The sequence below is a fragment of the Myotis lucifugus genome, unplaced genomic scaffold (assembly GCF_000147115.1).
Source record: "Myotis lucifugus unplaced genomic scaffold, Myoluc2.0 scaffold_283, whole genome shotgun sequence".
NCBI classification, from domain to species: Eukaryota; Metazoa; Chordata; class Mammalia; order Chiroptera; family Vespertilionidae; genus Myotis; species Myotis lucifugus.
In genome coordinates, this window is record NW_005871331.1 from 1,401,764 (window position 1) to 1,425,156 (window position 23,393).

At 53.1% G+C, this 23,393-nt stretch overlaps 1 protein-coding gene across 7 annotated transcripts in view; it reads right to left on the bottom strand.

Moving 5' to 3' along the window:
• Positions 1 to 274: 274 nt before the first annotated feature.
• Positions 275 to 23,393, bottom strand: part of XYLB (xylulokinase) — a 33,430-nt gene continuing 10,311 nt past the window's right edge. For 4 of the 7 annotated variants that reach the window (XM_023763412.1, XM_006099758.3, XM_023763410.1 and 1 more), the window contains 14 exons: positions 23,125 to 23,253; positions 22,280 to 22,345; positions 21,066 to 21,138; positions 18,950 to 19,068; positions 17,961 to 18,042; positions 16,049 to 16,089; positions 15,391 to 15,506; positions 14,305 to 14,420; positions 13,579 to 13,652; positions 12,930 to 13,026; positions 9,693 to 9,751; positions 6,989 to 7,076; positions 3,706 to 3,800; positions 459 to 667 (listed from right to left, as the gene is read on the bottom strand). In XM_023763412.1, the coding sequence (XP_023619180.1) occupies positions 590 to 667; positions 3,706 to 3,800; positions 6,989 to 7,076; positions 9,693 to 9,751; positions 12,930 to 13,026; positions 13,579 to 13,652; positions 14,305 to 14,420; positions 15,391 to 15,506; positions 16,049 to 16,089; positions 17,961 to 18,042; positions 18,950 to 19,068; positions 21,066 to 21,138; positions 22,280 to 22,345; positions 23,125 to 23,220 (1,200 nt within the window). In that variant the 5' untranslated portion in view covers positions 23,221 to 23,253 and the 3' untranslated portion in view covers positions 459 to 589. Of the gene's footprint in view, positions 668 to 3,705; positions 3,801 to 6,988; positions 7,077 to 9,692; positions 9,752 to 12,929; positions 13,027 to 13,578; positions 13,653 to 14,304; positions 14,421 to 15,390; positions 15,507 to 16,048; positions 16,090 to 17,960; positions 18,043 to 18,949; positions 19,069 to 21,065; positions 21,139 to 22,279; positions 22,346 to 23,124; positions 23,254 to 23,393 lie in introns of all 7 variants that reach the window. The other 3 variants (XR_002831875.1, XR_002831876.1, XM_023763411.1) reach the window with 3 other exon arrangements.

The following is a 23,393-nucleotide window of genomic DNA, read 5'->3' on the forward strand; positions in this document are numbered from 1 at the left end:
TTTTGCTGATTTAGTTCCTTGGATTAGATTTACTTCTGCCTTTGCAAAGGAAATTGTCAGCCCAGCTGACTGTGGCTCAGTGGTTGAGCGTCGACCTATGAACCAGGAGGTCACAGTTCTATTCCCAGTCAGGGCACATGCCCAGGTTGCGGTTGTGGGCTCGATCCCTAGTGGGGGGCATGCAGGAGGCAGCCGATCAATGATTCTCTCTCATCGTTCGTGTTTCTATCTCTCTCTCCCTCTCCCTTCTTCTCTGAAATCAATAAAAATATAGTTTTAATAAAAAGGAAAGGAAAAGTCAGTCTTTATTGGAGATATCCCAGGCTCCATGCTATCCTGCCTCCTGAAATGAAGACAGGAAAGGGATGCTCTCCTGCCCTGAGCACAGCACACAGGGACACAAGCAGCCCGCTGATGCTCAGGAAGGTGTGCGAGACAGGCTTCCAGGTGGCCCCAGACAGGGCTGGAGCACATCAGGGGCCAGGCACCCAGAACAGGGAAGAGGGCCCCTGCTGTCCAGGGCCATGTCTCCCAGTGGGGTCAGCGAGTCGGAGCCGGCAGGGTCCACAGGCACCCGGGCCTGCAGGACTCACTCCGGGAGCCCCTGGGGCTGGGACAGGATTCTCTGCTCGAGCTGGGCATATCTTGGCAGGAGGGCAGCATAGACCTGCATGGGCAGAAAGAGCAGTTTAGAAGAGAAAGGGGAGGGGCCTCTTCCATCTCTTTGCATCTTGAAATTTAAAATCTTTACATCCCATTTACTTGCCATTTAATTTTCTTGCCGGGCAAAAGAAAGGAAGCGTCAAACCATTAAAAAAAAAAAAAAGGAAATGCTACTGCTTCTCAAACCTGGAGTTTAAAATGTTTTTTAAATGCAAACTATGACAAGAAGCCGATTTTTGTTATCAAATCTACAAAATTTTAAAAACAAATTCTCAAATCGTGCACCTATGGATGAGGACAGTGGGTGGGGAGTGAGGGCGGAGGGTGGGGTGGGAACGGGGTGGAGGGGAGTTATGGGGGGTAAAGAGTTCCATGAGCTATTAGTGACCGGCCATGAGCAAACCAGGGGGCGTGGCCACACACAAGTATTTACTACACGTAACCAGGCAGGTGCAGGGGCTTGTTTCCTTAGCTTTCCCCAACTACCTGCTTCCTTGCATCCTAGAGAGGATGAAAGAGCCAGACCCTGCAACAGCCTTTCTAAGAACCACGGCTGGCCAGGTGACCAAGTCGTAGCCTGTTGGGGAGTTGAAGGAACAGACCAGGATGTCTTGAGAAGTGTGTGAGGAGAGACTCTGCCCAATGAGTGCGGTGGTGGGGGACACGATGCTTGGAGCAGCTGCAGACACCCCGCCACCATCTGGGACACGTCTAGAGCTGCAGGATCCAATACGGGAGCCACAAGCCATCTGGGCCTGTGCGCACTTGAGATGCAGCTAGTGCTCTAAGCACACACCAGATTTCAGAAGCTCCAGACAAAAAAGGAGCAAAATATCACATTAGCACTTCTTAATGATTACATGTTGAAATGACAATATTGTGGACTTATTGGATTAAATAAAATATTATTAAAAGTTGCCATTTCTTTCTTTATACCTTTTTAAAAAATGAGACTACTGGAAATTTTTAGATGACCCAGGTGGCTCTCATGAGGTTCTCATTGTCCACTGCTGATCTGGAGAACTTCAGGGATCATGGTGCGGAGCCCTGACACTGTTGAACCATTGAACCAACACTGGCAATGACCTTCAGACCTCCTGTTATATAATAAAGCCACGATTGTCAAGGCTGCTCGTTAAGCCTCACAACTGGCAGCTTAAAAGTAGGCAGGACAGATGTTGTCCCCGATTCACAGATGAAGAAACAGTGGTTCAGAGAGGAGGAGTGCTGCTCAAGGTCACATGAAGGTCAGATGGTGGGGGAGAGGCAGAATAAGTTCAGAACCCAAAGCTCCTTTATCACAGTGTAGGATCTTTCTTCTGCACTGAGCTGTCTCTTAAACACAAGGACACACAATCTATAATAACGAAAGCCTAATATGCTGAACGACCTTCCAGACATCATTCCGGACGAAGTTGCCGTGGCAGAGGCTGAGGCAGACGCAGTTAGGGGTGATCAGGCAGGCAGGTGAGCAGTTAGGGACGATGAGGCAGGCAGGCAGAGTGGTTAGGGGCGATGAGGCAGGCAGGCAGGCAGGCGAGCAGTTAGGAGCCAGCAGTCCCAGATTGCGAGAGGGATGTCCGACTGCCAGCAGTCAGACATCGCCTGAGGGGTCCCGGATTAGAGAGGGTGCAGGCCGGGCTGATGGACTCCCCCCCCCATGCAAAAATTTCATGCACCGGGCCTCTAGTAGTAAATAAAATCTTGGGTACACCTATGTGTGTGGGTTACCCTGTCACCTGGAAAGTATGAGCTTCTGCTTCCAAAATATGCTAGGAACAATTCTCAGTGGTGTTTCTACATGTCACAGCTTTTGTTCCCCACCATCTTTTCAAGGACCTTTATACAGCAGCCTTGGAAGACATAGATAGTGTCACATTCTAGGGGCAGAGGGAACATTTTTTTTGCCATCTGGGATAACAAAGATAGTGTCTCCTTTGGGGGCAAAGGTTGGACAGCATTGCTTGCCACTCCTTTATAAGGTTACAGGTTTCTAAGCTCAGGGTCCCTCAGCTGTGACACAGACACAGTGCGGGCACAGTATCCACCTGGGCCCACTCCGCATCACCCCAGGACACTTCAGGATGAAGGAAACATGAAGCAAGCATGAAGCTCATGCTGCCCGCTGGACCGGTGTGAATAATAAAGCCCTCTGCCTGCACCGCCCCTGGCCCTGGGCTGCAAGGACCTTCTGCAAACAGGACAGTGGTGGGGCCCATGCTGTGGCAGACCACCCAGACTGCCCTTCAGGAACGGAGAGCTTACTCCCCAGCCCTCAGCTGACAACCCCCTTAGAGGGTGGCTTCAGCCATGGAGGGCTGCCTTACCCCATCCTGGGATGGCCTGCAGCCTGCATGCAATGACTGGCTGACATGGAGTATAAAGGCCTGGCCCCGCACCCCAACTGGGTAAAACTCTAAAGGGTCATCCCAGCTTCAGAAGTTCCTGTAGGGATGGCTGAGGGCTCCACTGGGACTGCCCTGCAGCTCACCTCCTCCTTTCCCTTCCACAGACTAGAGTCCCAAGAGTAGCCCCTCCTAAGTCCCCTGCATCCTTAATCGACATCTGACAGTCTGCTTTCCCGGGAACCTAACCTGTAACCGTGGGGGCCAACACACAGGGATTTCCTGGCCTGAGGGACTGCACGGCTGGCTGTCTAGGATCCAGACTTCAAATCTGAGTGCTAGACACCTGGCATGCCTTGTGCTTCAGCGACAGTCTTTCTGTGGCTTCTGTGACCGGTGAAACGGAAGGGCCTGCCCTGAGGCACACGGAACAATGAAGATGTGCCCAGCAATCTATCTGACCCCTGAGGCTATAAAATCAGCAGTCACTGGTATCTGTGAATCTCAGTTGACAACCCGGCTTCTTTTGCTCTGGTTCCTTGACAATTAAAAAAAAAAAAAAGCATTTCCCCTTTCATTGAGCACATCCACTTCAACATAGGTGACAAAGAAAAACTTACCTTTTAAGGGGGGAGGGAAAGAACCCGGTTGGTTTTCACCGTGCAAATGCTATAAGCAAATTCTGATGGTCTCTCACCTGAGCAGCTCCTGGGCTCGGGGTAGCAGCTAGTCTGGGGCCTGGGGCGAACTTCACAACCTCCGAGAAGGGCACGCCTGTCCCAGCCGCAAGGCCTAGAAAAGGAAAGCTCAGTTCACGTCAGTGTGTGTTGCAAACCAGGACACTCACCGGAAATAGCATTTTCTCTCTGGGGCGACAAAATGCTCTAAAACGGGATCAGGGCGATGGCTGCACCCCTCAGTAAATGTATTAGAAATCACTGAGTTGTATACTTACAACTGGGTCATTCTTATGTCACATGATCGTGCCTTGATAAAACCATTCACACAGAGAGAGAGAGAGAAGAGGAAAATCTCAAGTGCAGGCCTCCTCAGCAGGGCCTGGTTTGTCTTGCTCACTGATAGACCTGTCCGTCCTCGGCTGAGCCCTGGCATCTAAGAGGGGAGGGCCGCCTGCCTCTCCTCCCTCGCATTACTCACCCCTCCCGTCGCCTCCATCACTCACTACATCCGAGCCAGCCCAGCGGCTTTCAATCCTGCCTCCGAGCCTTTTCACTGGGTGGAATGTTCTTCTCTCTCCATGTACTTATTCTTTTCTCCTCGGATAAGCGGCGGCCAAGAACCGCCCTGGCTTGGGAGACTCCCCCACTCCCCCCCTCCGCTTCTCAGCACCATCGGCTTCCCTCAGAGCACTTCTCACAGTTTCCGGCCACAGGTGTGTTGACGGTCCCTGCCTTGCTCTGTGAGGCCAGGGCCTGGGTCTCCACTGGCGCCTGGGGCCTCGCACACTACCTGCATACAGGGGGCACTCGATAAATACTCACCAAGCAAACGCGTGGCAGTGCTGGAAAAGAGGGAAGGTTGCCGCAGGTGGGCAAGAGACAGTGAAGGGTCTGCAGGCAATTTAAGGAGTAGCATCGGATTGACAGGGAAACAACCCCACCAGAACTGAAGGAGCCCACGGAAGAGGTGAGGCGGTTTTCTATCCGAGGGCTGGAGTACGCCAGCTCGGAGCTGTGTGGATGGGCGAAGAGGAGGAGTGGTGCGGTGGCCAGCGGTGAGACTCATCAAAAGATCTAGCTCCCTTTCCACCCCTTCACGGACTGCTGCGTGTGAAAGTCATCCCCGGACCCAGCTGGGGAGAAGAGGTCTCTAGATGAAGTGGCTGAGGCACCTCGGGGTGGGGACCGATATGCTAGGACAGGGGTGGGGACTCTTTCTCTGCCAAGGGCCATTTGGATATTGATAACATCACTCGCGGGCCATGCAGAATTATCCACTTAAAAATTAGCCTGCTATATTTGGTCTAACATTTAATGAACTCATCCCTAATGCCTTGGCCGGGCCAGACCGAATGATTTCACAGGCCTCATGTGGCCCGCGGGCTGGACATTCCCCACCTCTGTGCTAGGTCTTAGCTCGGGTTTTGGATTTGGGGGGCAGAGTAGGGCAATGCCCCAGATAACCTTTGGCAACTAAGTAGGCACAGAAAAGGAAAGATGAGAGAGAAACGCATGCAGCAGAGCAGCAAAGTCCTCCCCGAAAAGGAGTTCTTTCCCTGCTTTGGCAGGAGGAGGAGGAGGAGGAGGAGGAGGAGGAGGAGGAGGCAGACCCAGGCTTCTCATGGGCAACACTGAAGGCTGGACGATTGTGGACGTGTTTTCAAAGTCCTGAAGCGAAGTATTTTGAACTTAGAGTCCTCTGCCCAGCCAAGGTCACATTCTTTGGGAGGACAAAGCAAAGCCCTTGCTGGCCATGTGAAGCCTCAGAAAATTATCACCTACTGAATTCCCTCTTAAAAACGTATTTAGGTTGTATATGTCAACAAAAAACTAGCATAGACTGGAAGGAGAAACTGCAGTGAGTTAAAAAAGAAAAAAAAAAAACTCATAGGTAAGTGCAAGTAAAACCCAATACGATGTAAATTTTAACTGAAAACATAACAATCTGGAAATAAAGTGTCCAATGATCATGATGCAGGAGCTGGTGTGAAGTGCTGTGAGGTGGATGGGGTGTGGAGGGAAGGGAATAAAAGAGGTAATTATTAAGAGGAGGACATGGTCCCGAATTAATCCTCAATGTCAGTAGGAAATATATGTTTTAAAAGGTGTGTTAAGCCTGGCCGGAGTGGCTCAGTGGTTGAGCGTCAACCCATGAACCAGGAGGTCATGGTTCAGTTCCTGGTCAGGGCACACAGCTGGGTTGCGGGCTTGATCCCTGGTAGGGGGTGTGCAGGAGGCAGCTGATCAATGATTCTCATCATTGATGTTTCTATTTCTCTCTCCCTCCCACTCTCTAAAAAATAAATATATATTATATATTTTAAAGGTGTGTTAAAAAGTTAAAAAGTAAACGTGTGAAGAACGGAACCTCTAGAGCAGTGGTTCTCAACCTTCCTAATGCCGTGACCCTTTAATACAGTTCCTTATGTTGTGGTGACCCCCAACCATAAAATTACTTTCGTTGCTACTTCATAACTGTAATTTTGCTACTGTTATGAATCGTAATGTAAATATCTGATATGGATGTATCAGGATGTATTTTCATTGTTACAAATTGAACATAATTAAAGCATAGTGATTCATCACAAAGACAATATATAATTATATATGTTTTCCGAGGTCTTACGCGACCCCTGTGAAAGGGTCGTTCGACCTCCAAAGGGGTCGCGACCCACAGGTTGAGAACTGCTGCTCTAGAGGGACAAGACAAAGCCCTTAAGGTACATGGGCAGCCGGAGGAGCAGCCTGAGCCGTCAGGGGGCAGAGAAAACTGACCAAACGGAAGGAAGACCGCTCCTGTGGGCACGTGCTGCTCCTGCCACAAGGCTCCCAGGTGGGGGGATTCCTTTACTACCAGGGGTGTGAGAGAGGCCTCCAGGAGAGCAAAGACGCCCATGGCGCTCTCCAAGGTCCTGAAGTGCCTGGCTCCTAAGCCTTCGAGGTTGACTCAACGCCCCGCTCTTGCTGAAAAGACTCTGGACTTCACCCACCTCTCCTGCCCACCAGCTGTCCACACCCAGGCACTCGTGCCCTCAGTATGCCTACGTCCATTCCCAATGAGCCTGTGCTGAGCCTGATCCTGAGCAGGCCACTCAGGACCCTGCCACTCCTTCCCCACTTTACGTCGAGGATAAAGGGACTGAAAATTGGGGTTGGTTCTCGCCTTCTGGGAAGGAGAAAAATGAAGGTACAGCCGTCAAGACTCCAATGTCCCGAAAGACTGGGGACACCCCAGTCTCCCCTTTCCACCCTCCTCAGCCCAGTGAGTGCCCACCCGCTCTCCCCCATCCATCGACCTACCGTGGAAAGCTCGGTAAGCGGAGCCCACGCAGGCTGAGTTGGCGGTGTCTATGACATACACCGGGGCGCCAAACACATCCGCAAGCACCTGGAGAGGGCAGAGGATCTGACTGTGGCGAGTCACTCCTCAGAGGGAACACGGGGAGCCTGGCCCACATGTTCCGGCTCTTCCCTCATCCATCTTCTGATGCCTCCCAGGACACCTCTACTGCCTTAAAGGAAGTGCACTTGGCCATGTGCCCGTGATAAAAGGGTCCAGATGACCTACAGGAAGTCTCGAGTGGAGGACCACAGCTCTCCAGGTTGTCCCCGCACTGTCTAACCATGGCATTGAAGACAAGGAGGAAGATTTAGGAAGTATGCTTAGCAAATGGTCAAGGTGGAGACGGCTGGGTATCGGACTAATATTCACAAGCCCAAACCCAACGAACAAGGGCATGTTTTATAGGAATAAATACAAAGTTTTCCATTTAGATCCTCCTAATAAGTTGCATACACATAGAATGGGGGACATGTGCTAAGAGGAGCTCACATGCAAAAGACTTGGGGGCTTTTTTGTTGTTAATTCTCACCAGAGGACATCTTTCCATTGATTTATAGAGAGAGTGGAAGGGAGAGGGAGCGACAGAGAGAGAAACATCGATGTGAGAGACATATCGATTGGTTGCCTCCCACAGGCACCCTGGGATCGAGCCTGCAATTGAGGTACATGCCCTTGACCAGAATTGACCCCAGGACCCTTCAGTCTGTGGGCCGACGCTTAATCCACTGAGCCAAACTGGCCAGGGCAAGACTTGAGGGTCTTAATTGAACAGAGATATTGTAGTAGATGCCAATGATACCCTATATGTATCCCCTGACTGGACCACTGTGCACCCCTCTCCAGATGCTATGAATATTGGCTACTAATGGCTCATAACTGTCCCTCCTTAAAAGAACTACTCCCTTGCCCTAACCAGTTTGGCTCAGTGGATAGAGCATCGACCTGTGGACTGAAGAGTCCCAGGTTCAATTCCGGTCAAGGGCATGTACCTTCGTTGTCGGCATATCCCCAGTAGGGGGTGTGCAGGAGGCAGCTGATCGATGTTTCTCTCTCATCGATGTTTCTAACTCTCTATTCCTCTCCCTTCCTCTCTGTAAAAAATCAATAAAATATATTTAAAAGAAAAAGAAGAACTACAGTGGGGCCTTGACTTATGAGTTTAATTTGTTCCGTGACGGAGCTCGTAACTCAAATTACTCGTATGTCAAATCAAAAAGTGAACAAACGAGTGAGACACGTGATGCTGGGCTGATGCTGTGGCGTTCACTGTGACGTTCGCTGCGCCAACTAGCGGTGGGGTATCTGAAGCTGGCTCGTAACCCGAATTTTAGCTCGCAACTCAAAGCAAAAAATCGGCCGAGAGACTGCTCGTATCTCAAAAAACTCGTTAGTCGGGACACTCGTAAGTCAAGGCCCCACTGTACTCCCTGCTGAACAGAGGCTGCCTCTCACAGGAGGTTATTTCCACCTTCCCAGGATGGCCAGGTGGCCCCTTTACCCCAAGATGAAAACAAGTCTGCGGTAGAGTTCCTGTTCCAGATCTCCCCACGGGATAGAGCTGAAGCCGATGCCAGCCAAAAGCACATCCTTGCTTGCCCTTCTGCCCTGCCTGCATCTCCCACCCCCTCTCCCAGGAGAACTCTCTCAACACATCACTTTATTTTTTTTTTTTTAAATATATTTTATTGATATTTTACAGAGAGGAAAGGAGAGAGATAGAGAGTTAGAAACATCGATGAGAGAGAAACATCGATCAGCTGCCTCCTGCACATCCCCCACTGGGGATGTGCCCGCAACCCAGGCACATGCCCCTGACCGGAATCGAACCCGGGACCCCTCAGTCCGCAGGCCGACGCTCTATCCACTGAGCCAAACCAGTTTCGGCAACACATCACTTTATAGGAAATGCCCATTTCAGACTCTGCTTCTAGAGAATCTTACCTAAGGCAGGTATATTACAAGTCAAGAGTCAATGCAGTTATTCAAACAGCTAAGGCTACATCCCAAAATACTCAGCCCCAAGATGTAACAGCCTGATTGTCAGACATCTGCAGGTTGATTCCAATTTTGGTCACATATTTCTAGCATAGTGGAGGATCAGAAAGACCGTGACCAAGTCCGGCAACTGTATTACAAGAGGAATGGTTGAGAAATCAGAGATCTTTACACTGGAAGGCAGAGCTTTTGGGAAGGCAAGAACACTGGCATGCGATGTCAGGTTTGACGTGTGGGACAGAGGCCGGTGCTGGGATCAGAGTGGAGTTACACAGGGCAGCGGATTTCCCGAGTCTAAGACAACCTGCTCACAGTGTAAGCTGCAAGGCAGCAGATCTGGCTTCCTGGGAGGGAAGGAGTGGGAACAGGCATTCCTCCTGCTGAATGTCTAGCTCTTAGAAGTAACAGACATGGACCCGGCCGGTGTGGCTGGATGGTTGAGCGTCAACCTATGAACCAGGAGGTCACAGTTCGATTCCCAGTCAGGGCACATACCTGGGTTGCGGACCCCAGTAAGGGGGCATGCAAGAGGCAGCCAATCAATGATTCTCTCTCATCATTGATGTTTCTCTCTCTCTCCCTTCTTATCTGAAATCAATTTTTAAAAACAACAACAATTTTTTAAAAAGAATGAACAGATATGGGAGAGATCCTTTCAACACTTACTTGTAGTATGTCTCTGTTGTGAGATGCCCCTCCAGTGGCCAAAATCTTTGTCTTGGGCACTGCAAGGAGAAAGAAAAAAAATGACTGGCAGTTTCCCAGAGTTCTTCAGCCACAAAGGGCTTGTGTTGGCCATTGCTTCTTGCTTATCACAGAGGATGGGGGGAGAGACCCGAAGCTGGTTCTGTCCCATATAAAGGCTTGTGCGGCTGCTGCCCCACCCACCTCTTAACATCTTCTTTTTCTTTTAATTATTAACAATCTCTCAACAAAACAGGAAAGAAGGGACCTTAATTAAATGGATGAAGGCCATATGTCCAAAATGTACAACAGACATCATTCTTAACAGAAACATCTAGAAGCATTCTCTTTAAGACTTGTGTGCTGCCCGGCCGGTGTGGCTCAGTGATTGAGCATCGACCCATGAACCATGAACGGTTTGATTCCTGGTCAGGGCTCATGCTGACTGATGGATTCTCCCTCATCATTGGTGTTTCTCTCTCTCTCTCCCTCTCTGAAATCAATAGAAATATATTAAAAACGAAACAAAAATAGCCTCTCTGCCTGACTGCAGGGAAAGCACCATGAAGAAGGCTTTTGATAAACTTCAGGGATTGCATGCACAAAGGAAATATTAGTAGGACTATAGCAAAGTAGAAATAAGCCCATCAAGAAGACTGGAAGAACTTCCAGGTGGTACAAGGGGCTGGAAGAGGAGATTCTAAGTAGTTTTCTTTACTTTCCAAACTTGCTAAGATAAGGTTTTATTGCTTTTACAAACCAACCTCAACAAAATGAATATATACACAGAAACATAAGCTGAAAGGGACCATGGTGTTAGCCCAGCGCAGATGGGTGCATGTCTGACGGTGTCTAAACATCAAGAGAGCGATGGTTCTTTAAATAAAGCATCTGTAGCCAGTAGTTAAGAACTCAGAGTCTGGCCCTAGCTGGTTTGGCTCAGTGGATAGAGCATTGGCCTACGAACTGAAGGGTCCCAGGTTCGATTCCTGTCAAGGGCACATGACCAGGTTGTGGGCTCAATCCCCAGTAGAGGGCATGCAGGAGGCAGCGATCAATGATTCTCTCTCATCATTGATGTTTTTCTCTCTCTCTCCCTCTCCCTTCCTCTCTGAAATCAATAAAAATTTTTAAAAAAGAACCAAGAGTCTAGAGCCAGAAGCTTGGTTCAGAAGCTCTGCCAGCCTCAACGTGTTCAGCAAGCGACTTAACACGTTTCCTACTTTGGGGAGTGGGAGTAACTACCAGCACCTACCTCGGAGCGCTGCTGTTAGTAAGGAATGAGTGCTTAGAACCAGGCTGGGCACACAGTAGGTGCTTAATAAATGTTGGGAGCTATTATTATCATGACCACCAGCCCTACATCAAGTGCCTCTTTATTCTCTTTAAACACTATTATAACAAGATTAGGGCTGATCAAGAAGGAACCCAAGCGGGTCCATCCACACAGCAGCTGGAAGATGACGCCTCTTAGTGCTGTGGGGGGAGTTGGGAGGGCATGGGGAGGGGTGTAGGTGTGTGTGTAGGGGGAGCAAGCTCATTCATTTACATGATCCTGTTGGAGAGGAACCCAGCAGAGCTGGCGAACAGGTTTGATTGTGCTTTTAGGCTCGCTAAGAGGATAAGTAACTTTATGCTGTTTTGCCCAGGAAATGCTTTAAAGGCTGGGAATGAGGGCATGATCACATTACCTTCCTGAGCCCAGGAGGACCGCCCTGCCCTCGCTGCCTCTCCCTGCACACCCAGCTGCCCCTCCTGACAGCTAGAGAACCCTTCCAACCACAGCAAACAGCTGTGTCTGCTCTCGAATTTGGTGTACACGGAATCCTGCCACACGTATTTGGGTTTGGCTTCTTTTGCTCAGACTTCCATTGGTGAGATCGATTCTGTCCCATGCGGTTGAGGCCAGGCCCTTTTCATTTCTGTGTGTACTATCACATTGTGTGAACACCCACAAGGCACGGATCCTGGCTGTCATCAATGGGTATTGGGTTGTTTCCCATGTGGGGCGTCAAGCACAGAGCCCTGATGCGTGGTCTCCAGCACGTCTTTGGAGAACACGCATACATACTTCTGACACACGTCCGCCGAGGGCTGTGCATGCAGCTTAGTAGGTGCTGCCTAACAGGTCTTCAAAAGGTCTCCCTGATGCTTATTTTTTAATATCCGCTTACTTGGTGGGTTCAAAAGCATAACACGTGCTGCCTAGAACTTAGACTGCCCATGAAAGTACCCGGAGAAGGCCATCAAGCGAAGGGGCTTCAGTTTTCTACCTTCTCTAGTGACAACAGCTGCTGCCCAGGGGGACAAATACATGTTAGAAACCTGGTTTCCTTGCAAAAACCCCAGACCATACCAACGCCATCAGTACGGGGGACTCACTCACCTCCTAAAGCTGCCCATTCCATAGCTCGAGTTCTTAGAAACCCCCTTTTCCCCCATGGGCTCCCCGAGCCCTGGTTCTGCTGCTCCGTTCCAGACCTCTCAGTGTGGACAGTGGCTCCACATCCCATTCCTCCCTATCCGAACTGAAATGCCCAGAACGGTGCCCCCAGGGAGGTGGGGCCTGGAAGGCGAGATGGAGGTCAAGGTCCAGCCATGGCCTCAGCCCAGACCTATCCCACCTGCGTGCCCATGTCCTCAGGGCCCAGGTCTTGAGACATTCAGTTTGCAGGCTGGAGCTTAGGGTTACAGAAAGATTGCCGAGCCCGGCCGGTGTGGCTCAGTGACTGAGCGTCTATCTATGAACCAGGAAGTCACGGTTCGATTCCCAGTCAGGTCACTACCCTGGTTGCGGGCCCAGTCACCAGTGGGCGTCGTGCAGGAGGCAGCCAATCAGTGATTCTCTCTCATCATTAATGCTTCTATCTCTCTCTTCCCCTCCCTTCCTCTCTGAAATCAATAAAAACATACTTAAAAAAGAAAGAAAGATCGTCAAGTCCTATAACTCCTGGCCTGGAGATGAGGCTACAGAGGACAGAGCGGGCAAACAGGAACACCTGTCCCCTCGTGTAGGCTGCCCACAAGAGCCATTCATCTCATTTTCAGGCCCCACCAGGGTCAGGCTCCTCTTCTCTCCTGCCGGAGGCCCCTGCGATGGAGCCTTAACAGACAGACCCCGCCAGGCCATGTCTGACGGCCGAACAGGACCTCCAGCCCCGCGGTGCGAGCGAGACCCTGGCTCCCGCCCCAGAACACAGCCCGCCACCGCTCACTTACGGACTCGATAGCCCAGGCCCTCGGCATGAATCCTCTTGGCCATGAACTGTCCTTCAATCAGTGCTCGGATCTCCACATCCGCGGGGAACGCTGGGACCTGTGTCCAGGAGACAGCGAGCACGGAGTGAGGAGCGCTCACTGTCCACTCATGTGTGTGTTAGCATGTTAACCAATGACCCAGAGTCGGAACGCAGGACTCAGGCCTCCAATGGAGCTCAGGCATAGCTGCTGACTCCCCACATCAAGCATGCACCCTGGCACATCAAAATAAATTATTTTAATTGATTTGAGAGAGAGAGTAAGGAAGGGAGAGGGGGAAAGAGCAAGGGGGCGGGGGAGGAAGAGGAGAGAGAGAGAGAGAGAGAGAAAGAGAGAGAAAGAGAGAGACCTCGATTTGTTGTTTCAGTTATCCATGCATTCATTGGTTGATTCTTGTATGTGCCCTGACCAGGGATCAAACCGGAAACCTTGGCATATCGGGATGACTCTCTAACCAACTGAGCTACCCGGCCAGAGGCTCAAAAACGTTTGTTTTATCAATGGATGAGTGAATGAATGGAGCCCTAAAAGGAGCACCATTCCATAGGCAACTGTTAAATGTAATACTCAGAAATGGAGCCGATGCAGCTCCAATACACGTAGCACATACCTCACGGTTTTCTGGGCTAAACCTATGACGCCCGATCATTTCAGGGGTGATCTCCTTGACGTCAAAATAAAAACCTGAAACAGACCAGGAAGAGATTTGCTGTCAGCGATCAAAAACAAAAGGTGGGCGTCTCAAGACTTAGAAAAAGGGCGGGGTGCAGCGACCCCACATCTCTGTCGCTGGGCCCCGCTCACCCACGGGAGGACATCCACGAATACTCTTAGTCCCTGGCCCTCCGGCAGGACAGAGGGCATCCGGAAAGGCCTCGGCTAGTTTCCTTAGACAGCTCTCCCTACGCTCACCTGGCAGCCGGGCCACAGGCAGCTGCCCACTAGCCCTGAAATACCTGCCCACGCCCCCTCCCTGCTCAGAGGCCTGTTCCAGACGCCGGGCACTTTTCCTAACAGGACCTGGTGCCTGCAGCAGAAAGCTGTGCACAGGATGCACCAGAAGGGAGCAGGCACTGTGGCTGCCACCTCTGAGGCTGCCACCAGGCGCTCTGAGGGGGCAGGAGATGCAGCGATGGCCCCATCTTCCACTCACTCAGAACACAGGGTCTCAGACCAGCTGTCAGGCCCATGGAGCGCAAGTGTAGACACACAGGGCTCTCCTGGGCCTCTCCCTGGGCCTCCTCTCCCCCTACTCATGGGGCACCAGGCCCTGCGCCTTCCACAGGCAGCTGCTGCCCCTCCCCGGGCCTGGCCTGCGCAGCACCCAACAGCCTACCCAAGCTTCCGCCATTCCCCATCTCCGTGGACCGCAGCGCCTTCGAGAACTCGCTCCAGGAACCGGAAGCCGACTCGTCGCGGATCTTCTCTCTCATGAGCGAGCCATTCTTAAAGCTGCAGAAGTGCACACAACCCTGAGGGAGCGCCCCCGTGCTCGCTGACTGGACACACGTGTTGCCAAGAAGAGGAGCTGCAGGTCAGGCTGGACCACAACCCCCAGCCACTGCATGGCAGGGATCTGCGGCTCTCCCTCAGGTCCCAGGCCCAGCTCAGGTCCCAGGAATCACCTGGAAACCCACTTGTCTCGGGCCGTTTACAGAGGAGGCTGCCACAGAGGAGCCCCAAGAAGGGCAGGGAGCTGGGGTTCTGCACGCGGTACCACCTGCACAACGGGGAGGGGCTGGCTAGATCTGCTAGACCCACATATTCCCCAGCAGTTCCTGGGGCTTAGAGGCTCAGAAACCTCCCTCAGTAGTTTTCAGCGAGTGTCTGAAGGCCTGTGCTCAGCGCACTCCCTTCCTGTAGGAACTGAATCGACCATATGCCAAACATGTCATCACAGTACAAAGTAAACGCTCCCCTTCTCCTCACGTTAGGAGCTAAGCGTGGCCCAGACGTGCTAGGGCAGTGGTCGGCAAACTGCAGCTTTCGAGCCACAAGTGGCTCTTTGGCCCCTTGAGTGTGGCTCTTCCACAAAATACCATGTGCGGGTGCACGCGTACAGTGCAATGGAAACTTCGTGGCCCATGCGCAGAAGTCGGTTTTCGGCCTGGGCGAGTCTATTTTGAAGAAGTACTGTTGATATTTGGCTCTGTTTACTAATGAGTTTGCCGACCACTGTGCTGGGGCGTCTGCCCCAGGCCACACACAGGCTGAGCACCCAGGGTGTGGGTGGTAGGGCTGGAATTGGGACCTGGGTTTGGGGGACTCCAGGTCCTGGGTTGCTCCCACCCAGCTCTGTGTCAGCAGGACCCAGTGAGTCCCGGGGTCTCGGCTGCCCACAGGAGCCTGCTCAGTGGGACAACTTGGGGTGCTCCCGACGGGGACAGACGGCCCGCCTCGCCCTCCTCCCCACCCAACCTACCACAGCAGCGCCATGTAGTGCCGGGGGTCGACCGGGCTGCAGAAGATGTGGCCTTCCAGGGCGGGCGTGGGCTCCTGGAGCCAGAGGAACAGGGTGTCGCTGGTGCCCAGGCTGATCTGAGGAGAGAGGGGCAGGGTGAGGTACCCTGTCCTTGCCCAGCTCCACCGCCCTGACCCCAACGCTTCCCTCCTTGTGCTGCAGACCGCGGAGTAAAGGCCACTTCTGGGGAGAAACCTCCTCTGACCCTTCCGCACCACAGGAGCCTCCCCAGATACAGGCTGTCCCGGATCCTACGGGCTGACTTTCTAGAACTCACCACAACTGCGTCTAACTAATGGTGTGGGTGATGGATGACTGGTTCCCCAAGCGACTGCCCACTACACCCAGGAGGGCATGGGTGGTGTCTGCCTTTCTCAGTGGGGAGCTCACATCCTCACACCTTCTGCCACTGTGCCCGCCAGGACTGGCCACTGTCAAGGCGGGCAGAGGACTCAGCCAAGGCGAATGGCCTTCTGAGAGAGATGTGGGCAGGCCCTGGGTCTCCCTGTCCCCTCCCTCCGCTGCCCTTTGGAACCAGCAGGCCCTCTGATAGGCAACAGCGATGACCCCCAGGGCAGACAGAGCTGGCTCCACCTGTGGGCGTGAGCAGTCACCTTACCGCAATGTCACCTTCCTCCAGCCTCATGCCTGCCAGCGACGCTGAGGATGGGAGGGGAGCCTCTGGTTAGCCACCTGGGAGCCACGGAGCAAACGACAATCGCCCCCCAGATGGGAGCACAGCCCCCACCCGCCTCCCTGAACCCACATGCTAAGGGTAGAGGCAGGAACAGGGTGACCTGAGGGCTCAGGAGGTCCCCAAAGGAAGTCCCAGGGGGGAGAGAGTGGAGGCTCTGTGGTCAGGGCCTTTGATTTGGGCTGGGACCTCTTCCCTAAGGCAGTCCACACTCCCCACCCACCGTCAGGGGCTCCCAGGAGAGCCGAGAACGGAGGGGGCCAGATCAAGACACCAGGACACATACGGCAGAAAAAGACAGACGTGAGACGGGAATGACGGGCTTTCCCTGGCCCAGGGGTAGGGAAAGGGCCGGGTCATGTGGCCCACACAGCGATCTCGATCTGCCTTGTTCACTGATAACTGAAAGAAGGCCTGTCATATAGTAGATGCTCACTAAACATCGAGAGAATGAATGAATGAGTGAAAGGAGAAGTGTGGGAAGAGGTGGACTCAGATATTGCTGGTGAGGTGCAATCAGCAGTGTGTGTCAGAGCCTTGGGTCCAGGAATCCCCCCGAGAGCGTATCCTCTAGGCCCCAGAGTCCAGGGACAAGATGCAACACAGGATGTGCATCTCAGCATTCGCACCGGAAGCCACACCAACCTCCACCACAGGGGACTGGGGAAATCAATGCTGGGACAACCGTACCGAGACAACCATGAACATGTTGGACACAAGCCTGCCCTGGTGGGTTGGACACAAAAAGGTCGGAAGGACGGCCATCACTTGTACTGTCAGGCCTCAGTGGGTGGGGAGTTTGGACTGCTTTAGGGAAGTGGCTGGTCCCAGCCCAATTTTAACTGTTTATGGATGATTTTTACATCCTTCCTTTGGTTTGTCAGTATTTCATTTTTTTTCTGCAATGAAGAGGCATCCCTTGTGAATAAAACAACAGCATACGCTTTTGTTCGTCAGCTTGTTATTGTTGTTTTAATGAAGGTGCAAAAAATGTATTATTTAAAGCAACAGCAGCCTGAAGATGAGACTCAGGGAGGGACCGGCCTGAAACCAAAGTCCAAGAAAAAGGACAGAAAGCTGCTTCTTTGTCATTTCAGCTCACACGTGCCCAGAAGCGGACACTTCAGGGGTCAGAAGCAAGCCCAGTATCCTCCCGGGCGTTCTTCTCGTTGGGAGAGGAGGTAAGAACTAACACATGCTCCTAAGGCAGTGATGGCGAACCTATGACACGCGTGTCAGAGGTGACACGCAAACTCATTTTTTTGGTTGATCTTTCTTTGTTAAATGGCATTTAAATATATAAAATAAATATCAAAAATATAAATCTTTGTTTTACTATGGTTGCAAATATCAAAAAATTTCTATATGTGACACGGCACCAGAGTTAAGTTAGGGTTTTTCAAAATGCTGACACGCTGAGCTCAAAAGGTTCACCATCACTGTCCTAAGGAGACTCAATGAACTTATTTTCACTTTGAAAGGAAAACAAGGTGTGTGCATGAGGACCGTAGATCAAATGACGGGTAGGGACTCAAAACCGAGTCCCAGAGGAAGGGTGAGAGGGAGTGGGAGGCTTAGCTGGGACCAGAAATGGCAGGTCCAGGAGCGGTGGGCAGGACTGCCTTCCTTGATCGCCGTCAGTTTTCTCCTGGGTGGGGAGGCGGCCCTGTGGCTCCTGAGGACAGGCAGGGCCACGGTGGGGCAAGTCCAGGGAGCCAGCTTTCAGGAGTGGAGCCTACAGCCAGGGGGGGGGGGGCCCACCCCAGGGGGGCTTCATGGAGGCCAGGCTACGGACCAAGGCAGGCTCCCTGGGGAGCGATATCCCCTGGGGACTCACCTGGGTTGTCCCCAGTGAAGGCCACCACTTTGCATCCCGGAGGAAACCCGTAGCGCTGGACGTAGTAGGAAGAAACGGGCCCCTGAGGAGGAAAAGCCGGGACCCTCTGCTGAGGCCAAGCCCGCCTTCCCAGCACAGCGTCCACCCGCAGGCCACGGGACTGGGACCGGCTCCAGGTCACAGCCCGGAGCTGCGTCACTCCCTGTGGCAAACCAGGATGTCCCTCCTGTTCACAAAAGGCCAGAGGAGCCCGGACAGGTCATCCCACCGCCTCGAAGACCACTTGATGTTGAGAGTCAAGGTCACCAGAGCAAGCCCATCTGCAACTTGCACATGTCACGAGAGCTTCAAATTCTGGATGTAGCATGAAAACTAAGCAAATGAATTACCAGGGGGCACCCGTAAGCCAACTCCGAGGTGTAGACAAACCCTGACACGCTCCCCCGATCAGCCCAGCCATCGGATTAAGAACCACTAGACAGCCCTGGCCGGGGAGCTCTGTCGGTTCGAGCATCGTCCCCCTACGCCAAGGTTGGGGGTTCCATCCCCGGTCAGGGCACATATAATAACCACCAATGAATGCATATGTAAGAGCAACAGCAAATAGATGTTTCTCTCTCCCTGCCTCTCTCGTTAAAATTAATAAACATTTTTTTTAAAAAAGAGTAACTGGACACATGAACGCCGATATCAATGGTCCAAAGAAAATAAACCCAAAAGGCAGTGCGGGGAGGGGGTCCCCCAGGAACCAGGGCCCTCAGGTGCCTCCACGAGCTGCTGTGGGACCAGAGGGCAGGGACCCCTCTAGACAGATGCGTCATCTTTAGAAAGCACAGTTAGGACAAGAAAGCGTTTCCCCCCCCCCCTTTCCCTGACTTTACTTTAGTCCTGAAAGTTTAAAATACATGATAAGATTTCCTGGTGTCTGGGAAGAAACGTTTGTTCCCTCCAGCTCTTAAAGGAGCCACGTCCCTGGAAAGAGGACCTACCACAACTGAGCATGACGGTACCGGGGGGCCCAGCTTCTCCTCTAAATGGGGTGCACAGGCACCAAGGCACGCCTGGGCCCAGACTTTGTCCTGGATCTGCAACAAGTTCATTCCAGAACCTACGGACGGCAGGAAACAAGGATTAGAAACATCTTGCAAAAATGCACAGATCTGGGAGGGCGGATCATGCTCTCGCAGCAAACTTGGACCAGCGGAAGGTGTACCATGCCCCTGGGTCACGCTGGACCCAGCCAGCCAGCGGCCAGCAGGGCCCTGGGAACCACAGGCCCCGTCCCACTACTGCTTCTTCCAAATACTTCCTCAACAGCTCAGACACCATGGCTACCTGGAAAGCTGCTGCTCCCAGACCTGGCCGAGACCTGGCCAGGGGAGGGGAATATGTTGACAAGGAACTGCTCTGTGTCCCCTGAAGTTCAAGGTGTCTCCTCAGAGGTAGCCCATTGCTGATGTGGGCCAGCCCTCGGGACTTCCCAACCACATCGAACTTCCGGGAGAGCGCTCAGACGCCCCTAACCTTCCTCCTGCTCCTCCCTGAGCTCACCTCGTCTTGGCTACCACGACCTATTTCTCCCAAGGCTTTGCTCGGGATGGGGAAGGGGATGGAACCCGGAGCACAGGTGGAGGCAGACAGGGGGACGGGGCAGGGATGGAGTCACCTGCCCATGAGAGGCAGCTGGTAAGTTAGGCAGTGACTCCTCAGGTGAGGGAGCGGAAGGCCCAGCGGAGGCTGAAGATCCTGGCCCTCCGGCGGCGGCATGCCTACAGGAGCAGTGAGCAGCAGCATGTGACCTGCCCCAGAGGCACCCTGCCTCAGGGAGAGGTGGGGAGCACAGGTGCACACCCCCGCTCGTCCACGTGTAAGTTCTGCTGATCTGAGTTCTATGCCGTTAGCTGCAGGGACCTTTACTTCTCCAGACTGTGAGTGAAGCTGGGGGTGGGGGGGCACTCCTTAACTTAACTGCCTCATTTTTTCCCCCCTGAAAACTCGAATAACGTCTGGAACACGACGGCACTCGAAAACTTCAGCTGGATTCCCGGGCGCTGAGAGCACTCACTCTGTTCTGCAGCCACTTTCCCGGGTCTGGGCTCCGGCTCTACATCCTCCTCCTGCTTCCGGTCACTCCTGCAGCCTAGGCCCACCCAAGAGTTCCTTCCGTACCTCCTCCCAGCCTTCCTCCCTCCCTGGTACCATTTCCATTTATTTTTGCTAAGGCTTTTTATTTTATTTTTCTAAAATATGCTTTTACTGATTTCAGAGAGAGGAAGGGAGAGGGAAAGAGGGATAGAAACATCGATGAAAGGTAAACATAGGTCCGTTACCTCCTGCACGCCCCCCCACCCCCTCACTGAGGATCGAGCCTGCAACCTGGGCATGTGCCCTGACTGGGAATTGAACCGGCGACCTCCTGGTGCACGGGATGACTCTCAGCCACCTGAGCCGCGTCAGCTGGGTTTTGTTCAGGTTTTTATTCCAGAGCTCACAACTCCCAGGAGTTTCCCAAATGTGAACAAAAACGTCAATAAGTGACTTCTGGGGGAGCCAGGTTCCAAGATTGGCCCCGGCTCACCCCCGAGTCCTGGTGTTCACGCCTGGGAGGTCCTCGCCTCCCCACACCTGGGTGGGTCTGTGTGACTATAGGCTGGGGCAGAAGTGATGGCACCTCAATTCCCAGATTAGGGTGTCAGTCCTTCCTGGGGGAATCCAGCCGTGTTGTCATTAACAGCCTCCAGGAACCGAGGCCTCTGACCAACAGGCCTGTGTGTGAACCTGGATCCTCCAGCCCATCATGCCTCTGGATGGCCGCAGCCCAGGGTCGCCAGCTGGACGGCCCCCTCACGAGAGCTCCTGAGCCAGAAGCACCCAGCTAAGCTGCTCCCACATTCCTGCCCTTCAGAGACTCTGGGCAGAGAAACGTTTGTGACCTGCAGCAGCGAACTGCTCGGGTCGTCTGCCAACAGCAAGGTAACTAACACCCGCCCTGCTTGGCAGCAGATAACAGGCCTGAAAGACTGGCACCGGCCAGGTGGGCGAGGCTCACACTGCCTGCGCGCCCACTGCACGGGCACACGCCCAGGACTCCGCAGGCTCACTCACCGTCACTGTGGTCAATAGGGCAGTAGGACCCCAGGAACAGGGAAGCGGCAAAACTGCTGACCAAGGAAATTCTCTGTAAGAGAAGGAAACTGAGATATGACTCACTTCCATATATTCCAAGCCAGCGGTCGCCAACCTTTCGGACCTCACAGACCACCAGTGGTCTGCGGACCACCGGTTGGCGACCACTGCTCTAAGCAATTGAATACTTCACACACACACACACACACACACACACACACACACACACACACACACGAGAAGAGCTTTCTATTGTGAGCAAGATGCCCCAGTAACGGCCGAGGCATCTCACCCCGCAGGTTCTGACAGTCCATACCACTGTCAAGTTGAACAGAGAAAGGCACCCTTAGGGGAGCGGGTTTTCCACCCGGCATCCAGGGAGCGTGGTGCCGATCTCCTGCCTCCTCTTCTGTGGTCTCTGTATCCCAGCGGTTCTCAACCTGTGGGTCGCGACCCCTTTGGCGGTCGAACGACCCTTTCACAGGGGTCGCCTAAGACCATCCTGCATATCAGATATTTACACTACTATTCATAACAGTAGCAACATTACAGTTATGAAGTAGCAACGAAAATAATTTTATGGTTGGGTCACAACATGAGGAACTGTATTTAAAGGGCCAGGAGGTTGAGAACCACTGCTGTATCTAGTCACAAGGGAAGTGGGATGTGTGACCACAGGACTCAGACCCAAAAAAGACACCTGAGGGTTCAGAGCAAGAATCAGTGAAAGCCGGCCCCTAGGAAGCTTTCGATTGACCCAGATTTCAGATGTCAGCTGGGGTGTCTGTGCTTCCACAAGGGAACCACGGGCCCCTGGACCGGGGCAGAGAACACCGACACCTCCTACCCCCATCAGCCACCTCTGTCCTGTGTTTCCCACAGAATTCAGAGCGGGCTTTTCACCCCTGCCCACAGCCCACATGGCTAATGCTGCAAAGTAATCCTGAATCATTATCATGTAAATTGGATGTCAACTTCCAAGATTAAAAAGGCCCGTTGGGCCCAGCCACAGAAACAAGCAAATTGTTTCCAAATGAGAGAAAGAAGCAAAGTGAATGTATCATTTTTAATGTCCGCTAATCAATGTCTGTGTTTTTTCCCACCAATGCACATGAGATGTATTTCTGTTAAAGGTAAGTATTAGAAAAGGAATTCAACTGTGACTTTCAATCAAGTAGGAACGTTTAACCAACCTCCGTGTGTGAGTAGGCCTCGGGGTTCTGCTGGTAAATCTTTGCAATTTGGTTTCCTGTAAATCGCTGAAAAAAAGACGGCAAACTCTTAAAAACCTAAATCCTACATGGAATGAGCAGCTCCACGCTCTGGAAATCTGTTAGTACGTGAAGACTTTAAAAAGGCCTCAGCAGTGCTTGGCACCTGCTGGCCACCTGAGTGACCAAGCCTCGCTCCGGACTGACACGCGGGGAGGCCTGCTCTGATCACGGCACCCGTGCAGGGGACTCGGGGGTCCCTTCCCCACCCACATCCTTCTGACCTCAGGTGGCCCCGGTGGGCTTGGCCCTGTCCCCAAAACCTGTGCTCCAGCGAGGGTCGCATGGCCCCAGCTGGGGCTGGGCTGGTGACAGCCACTGGTGGGTGGGGTGGGGCCTTGGCTGAGGCCAGCAGGAAACAGGCACTCTTTATTTTTTCACTTTGCCAGGAACTGTATTGTCTTACAAGCACTGAGTCCTTTCAGCTTCAAAACTACCCAAAACCTGAGTGAGAGAGGCTGAAAGCAAGGCACCATCGTCACCCCGGCTGACGCGAGGAGCACAGCCGTGTTCACACCTGGGCACACACAGGGGAGGCCAGGCCTGCCCTTGCTCAATGGGCAGCACAAGGAGGCAGGACAGCCTTAATCGGAACCCGGGGCCAGAGTGCCTAGTCCTGGCTCCTCTGGGACCCACCCAGCCTCATGTGATCCCCACAGGGACTGGCCACCAGCTGTGTCCTCCCAGACACTGAGAGAAAAGGGACTGGAGCCAACTACCAGACCTTCCTCCCGGTCCCAGCCCAGCCCAAGGCGAGCCCTGCTCACCTCGTAGGCACGGGAGCCTGTGAGGCGGCTGAGAGCCTGGGCCCCGCCCACGGCGGCCTCCAGCTGGCGGCACTGGGCTGTGGTGCTGGAGTCCATCCACACCGGGCAGTCGCGGATGGAGAAACAGGCCTGGAGAGAAGGGGCCAGGGCTCAGGCTTGCGCTCTGCACGCTGGTGAGGGCTCCTCTGAGCAGGTGTGGGCGCCTCTTCCCTGGACGTGACCTTGGGAGACCCAAGGGCAAGCCCACCACGCCCACACCTCAGCCTGGC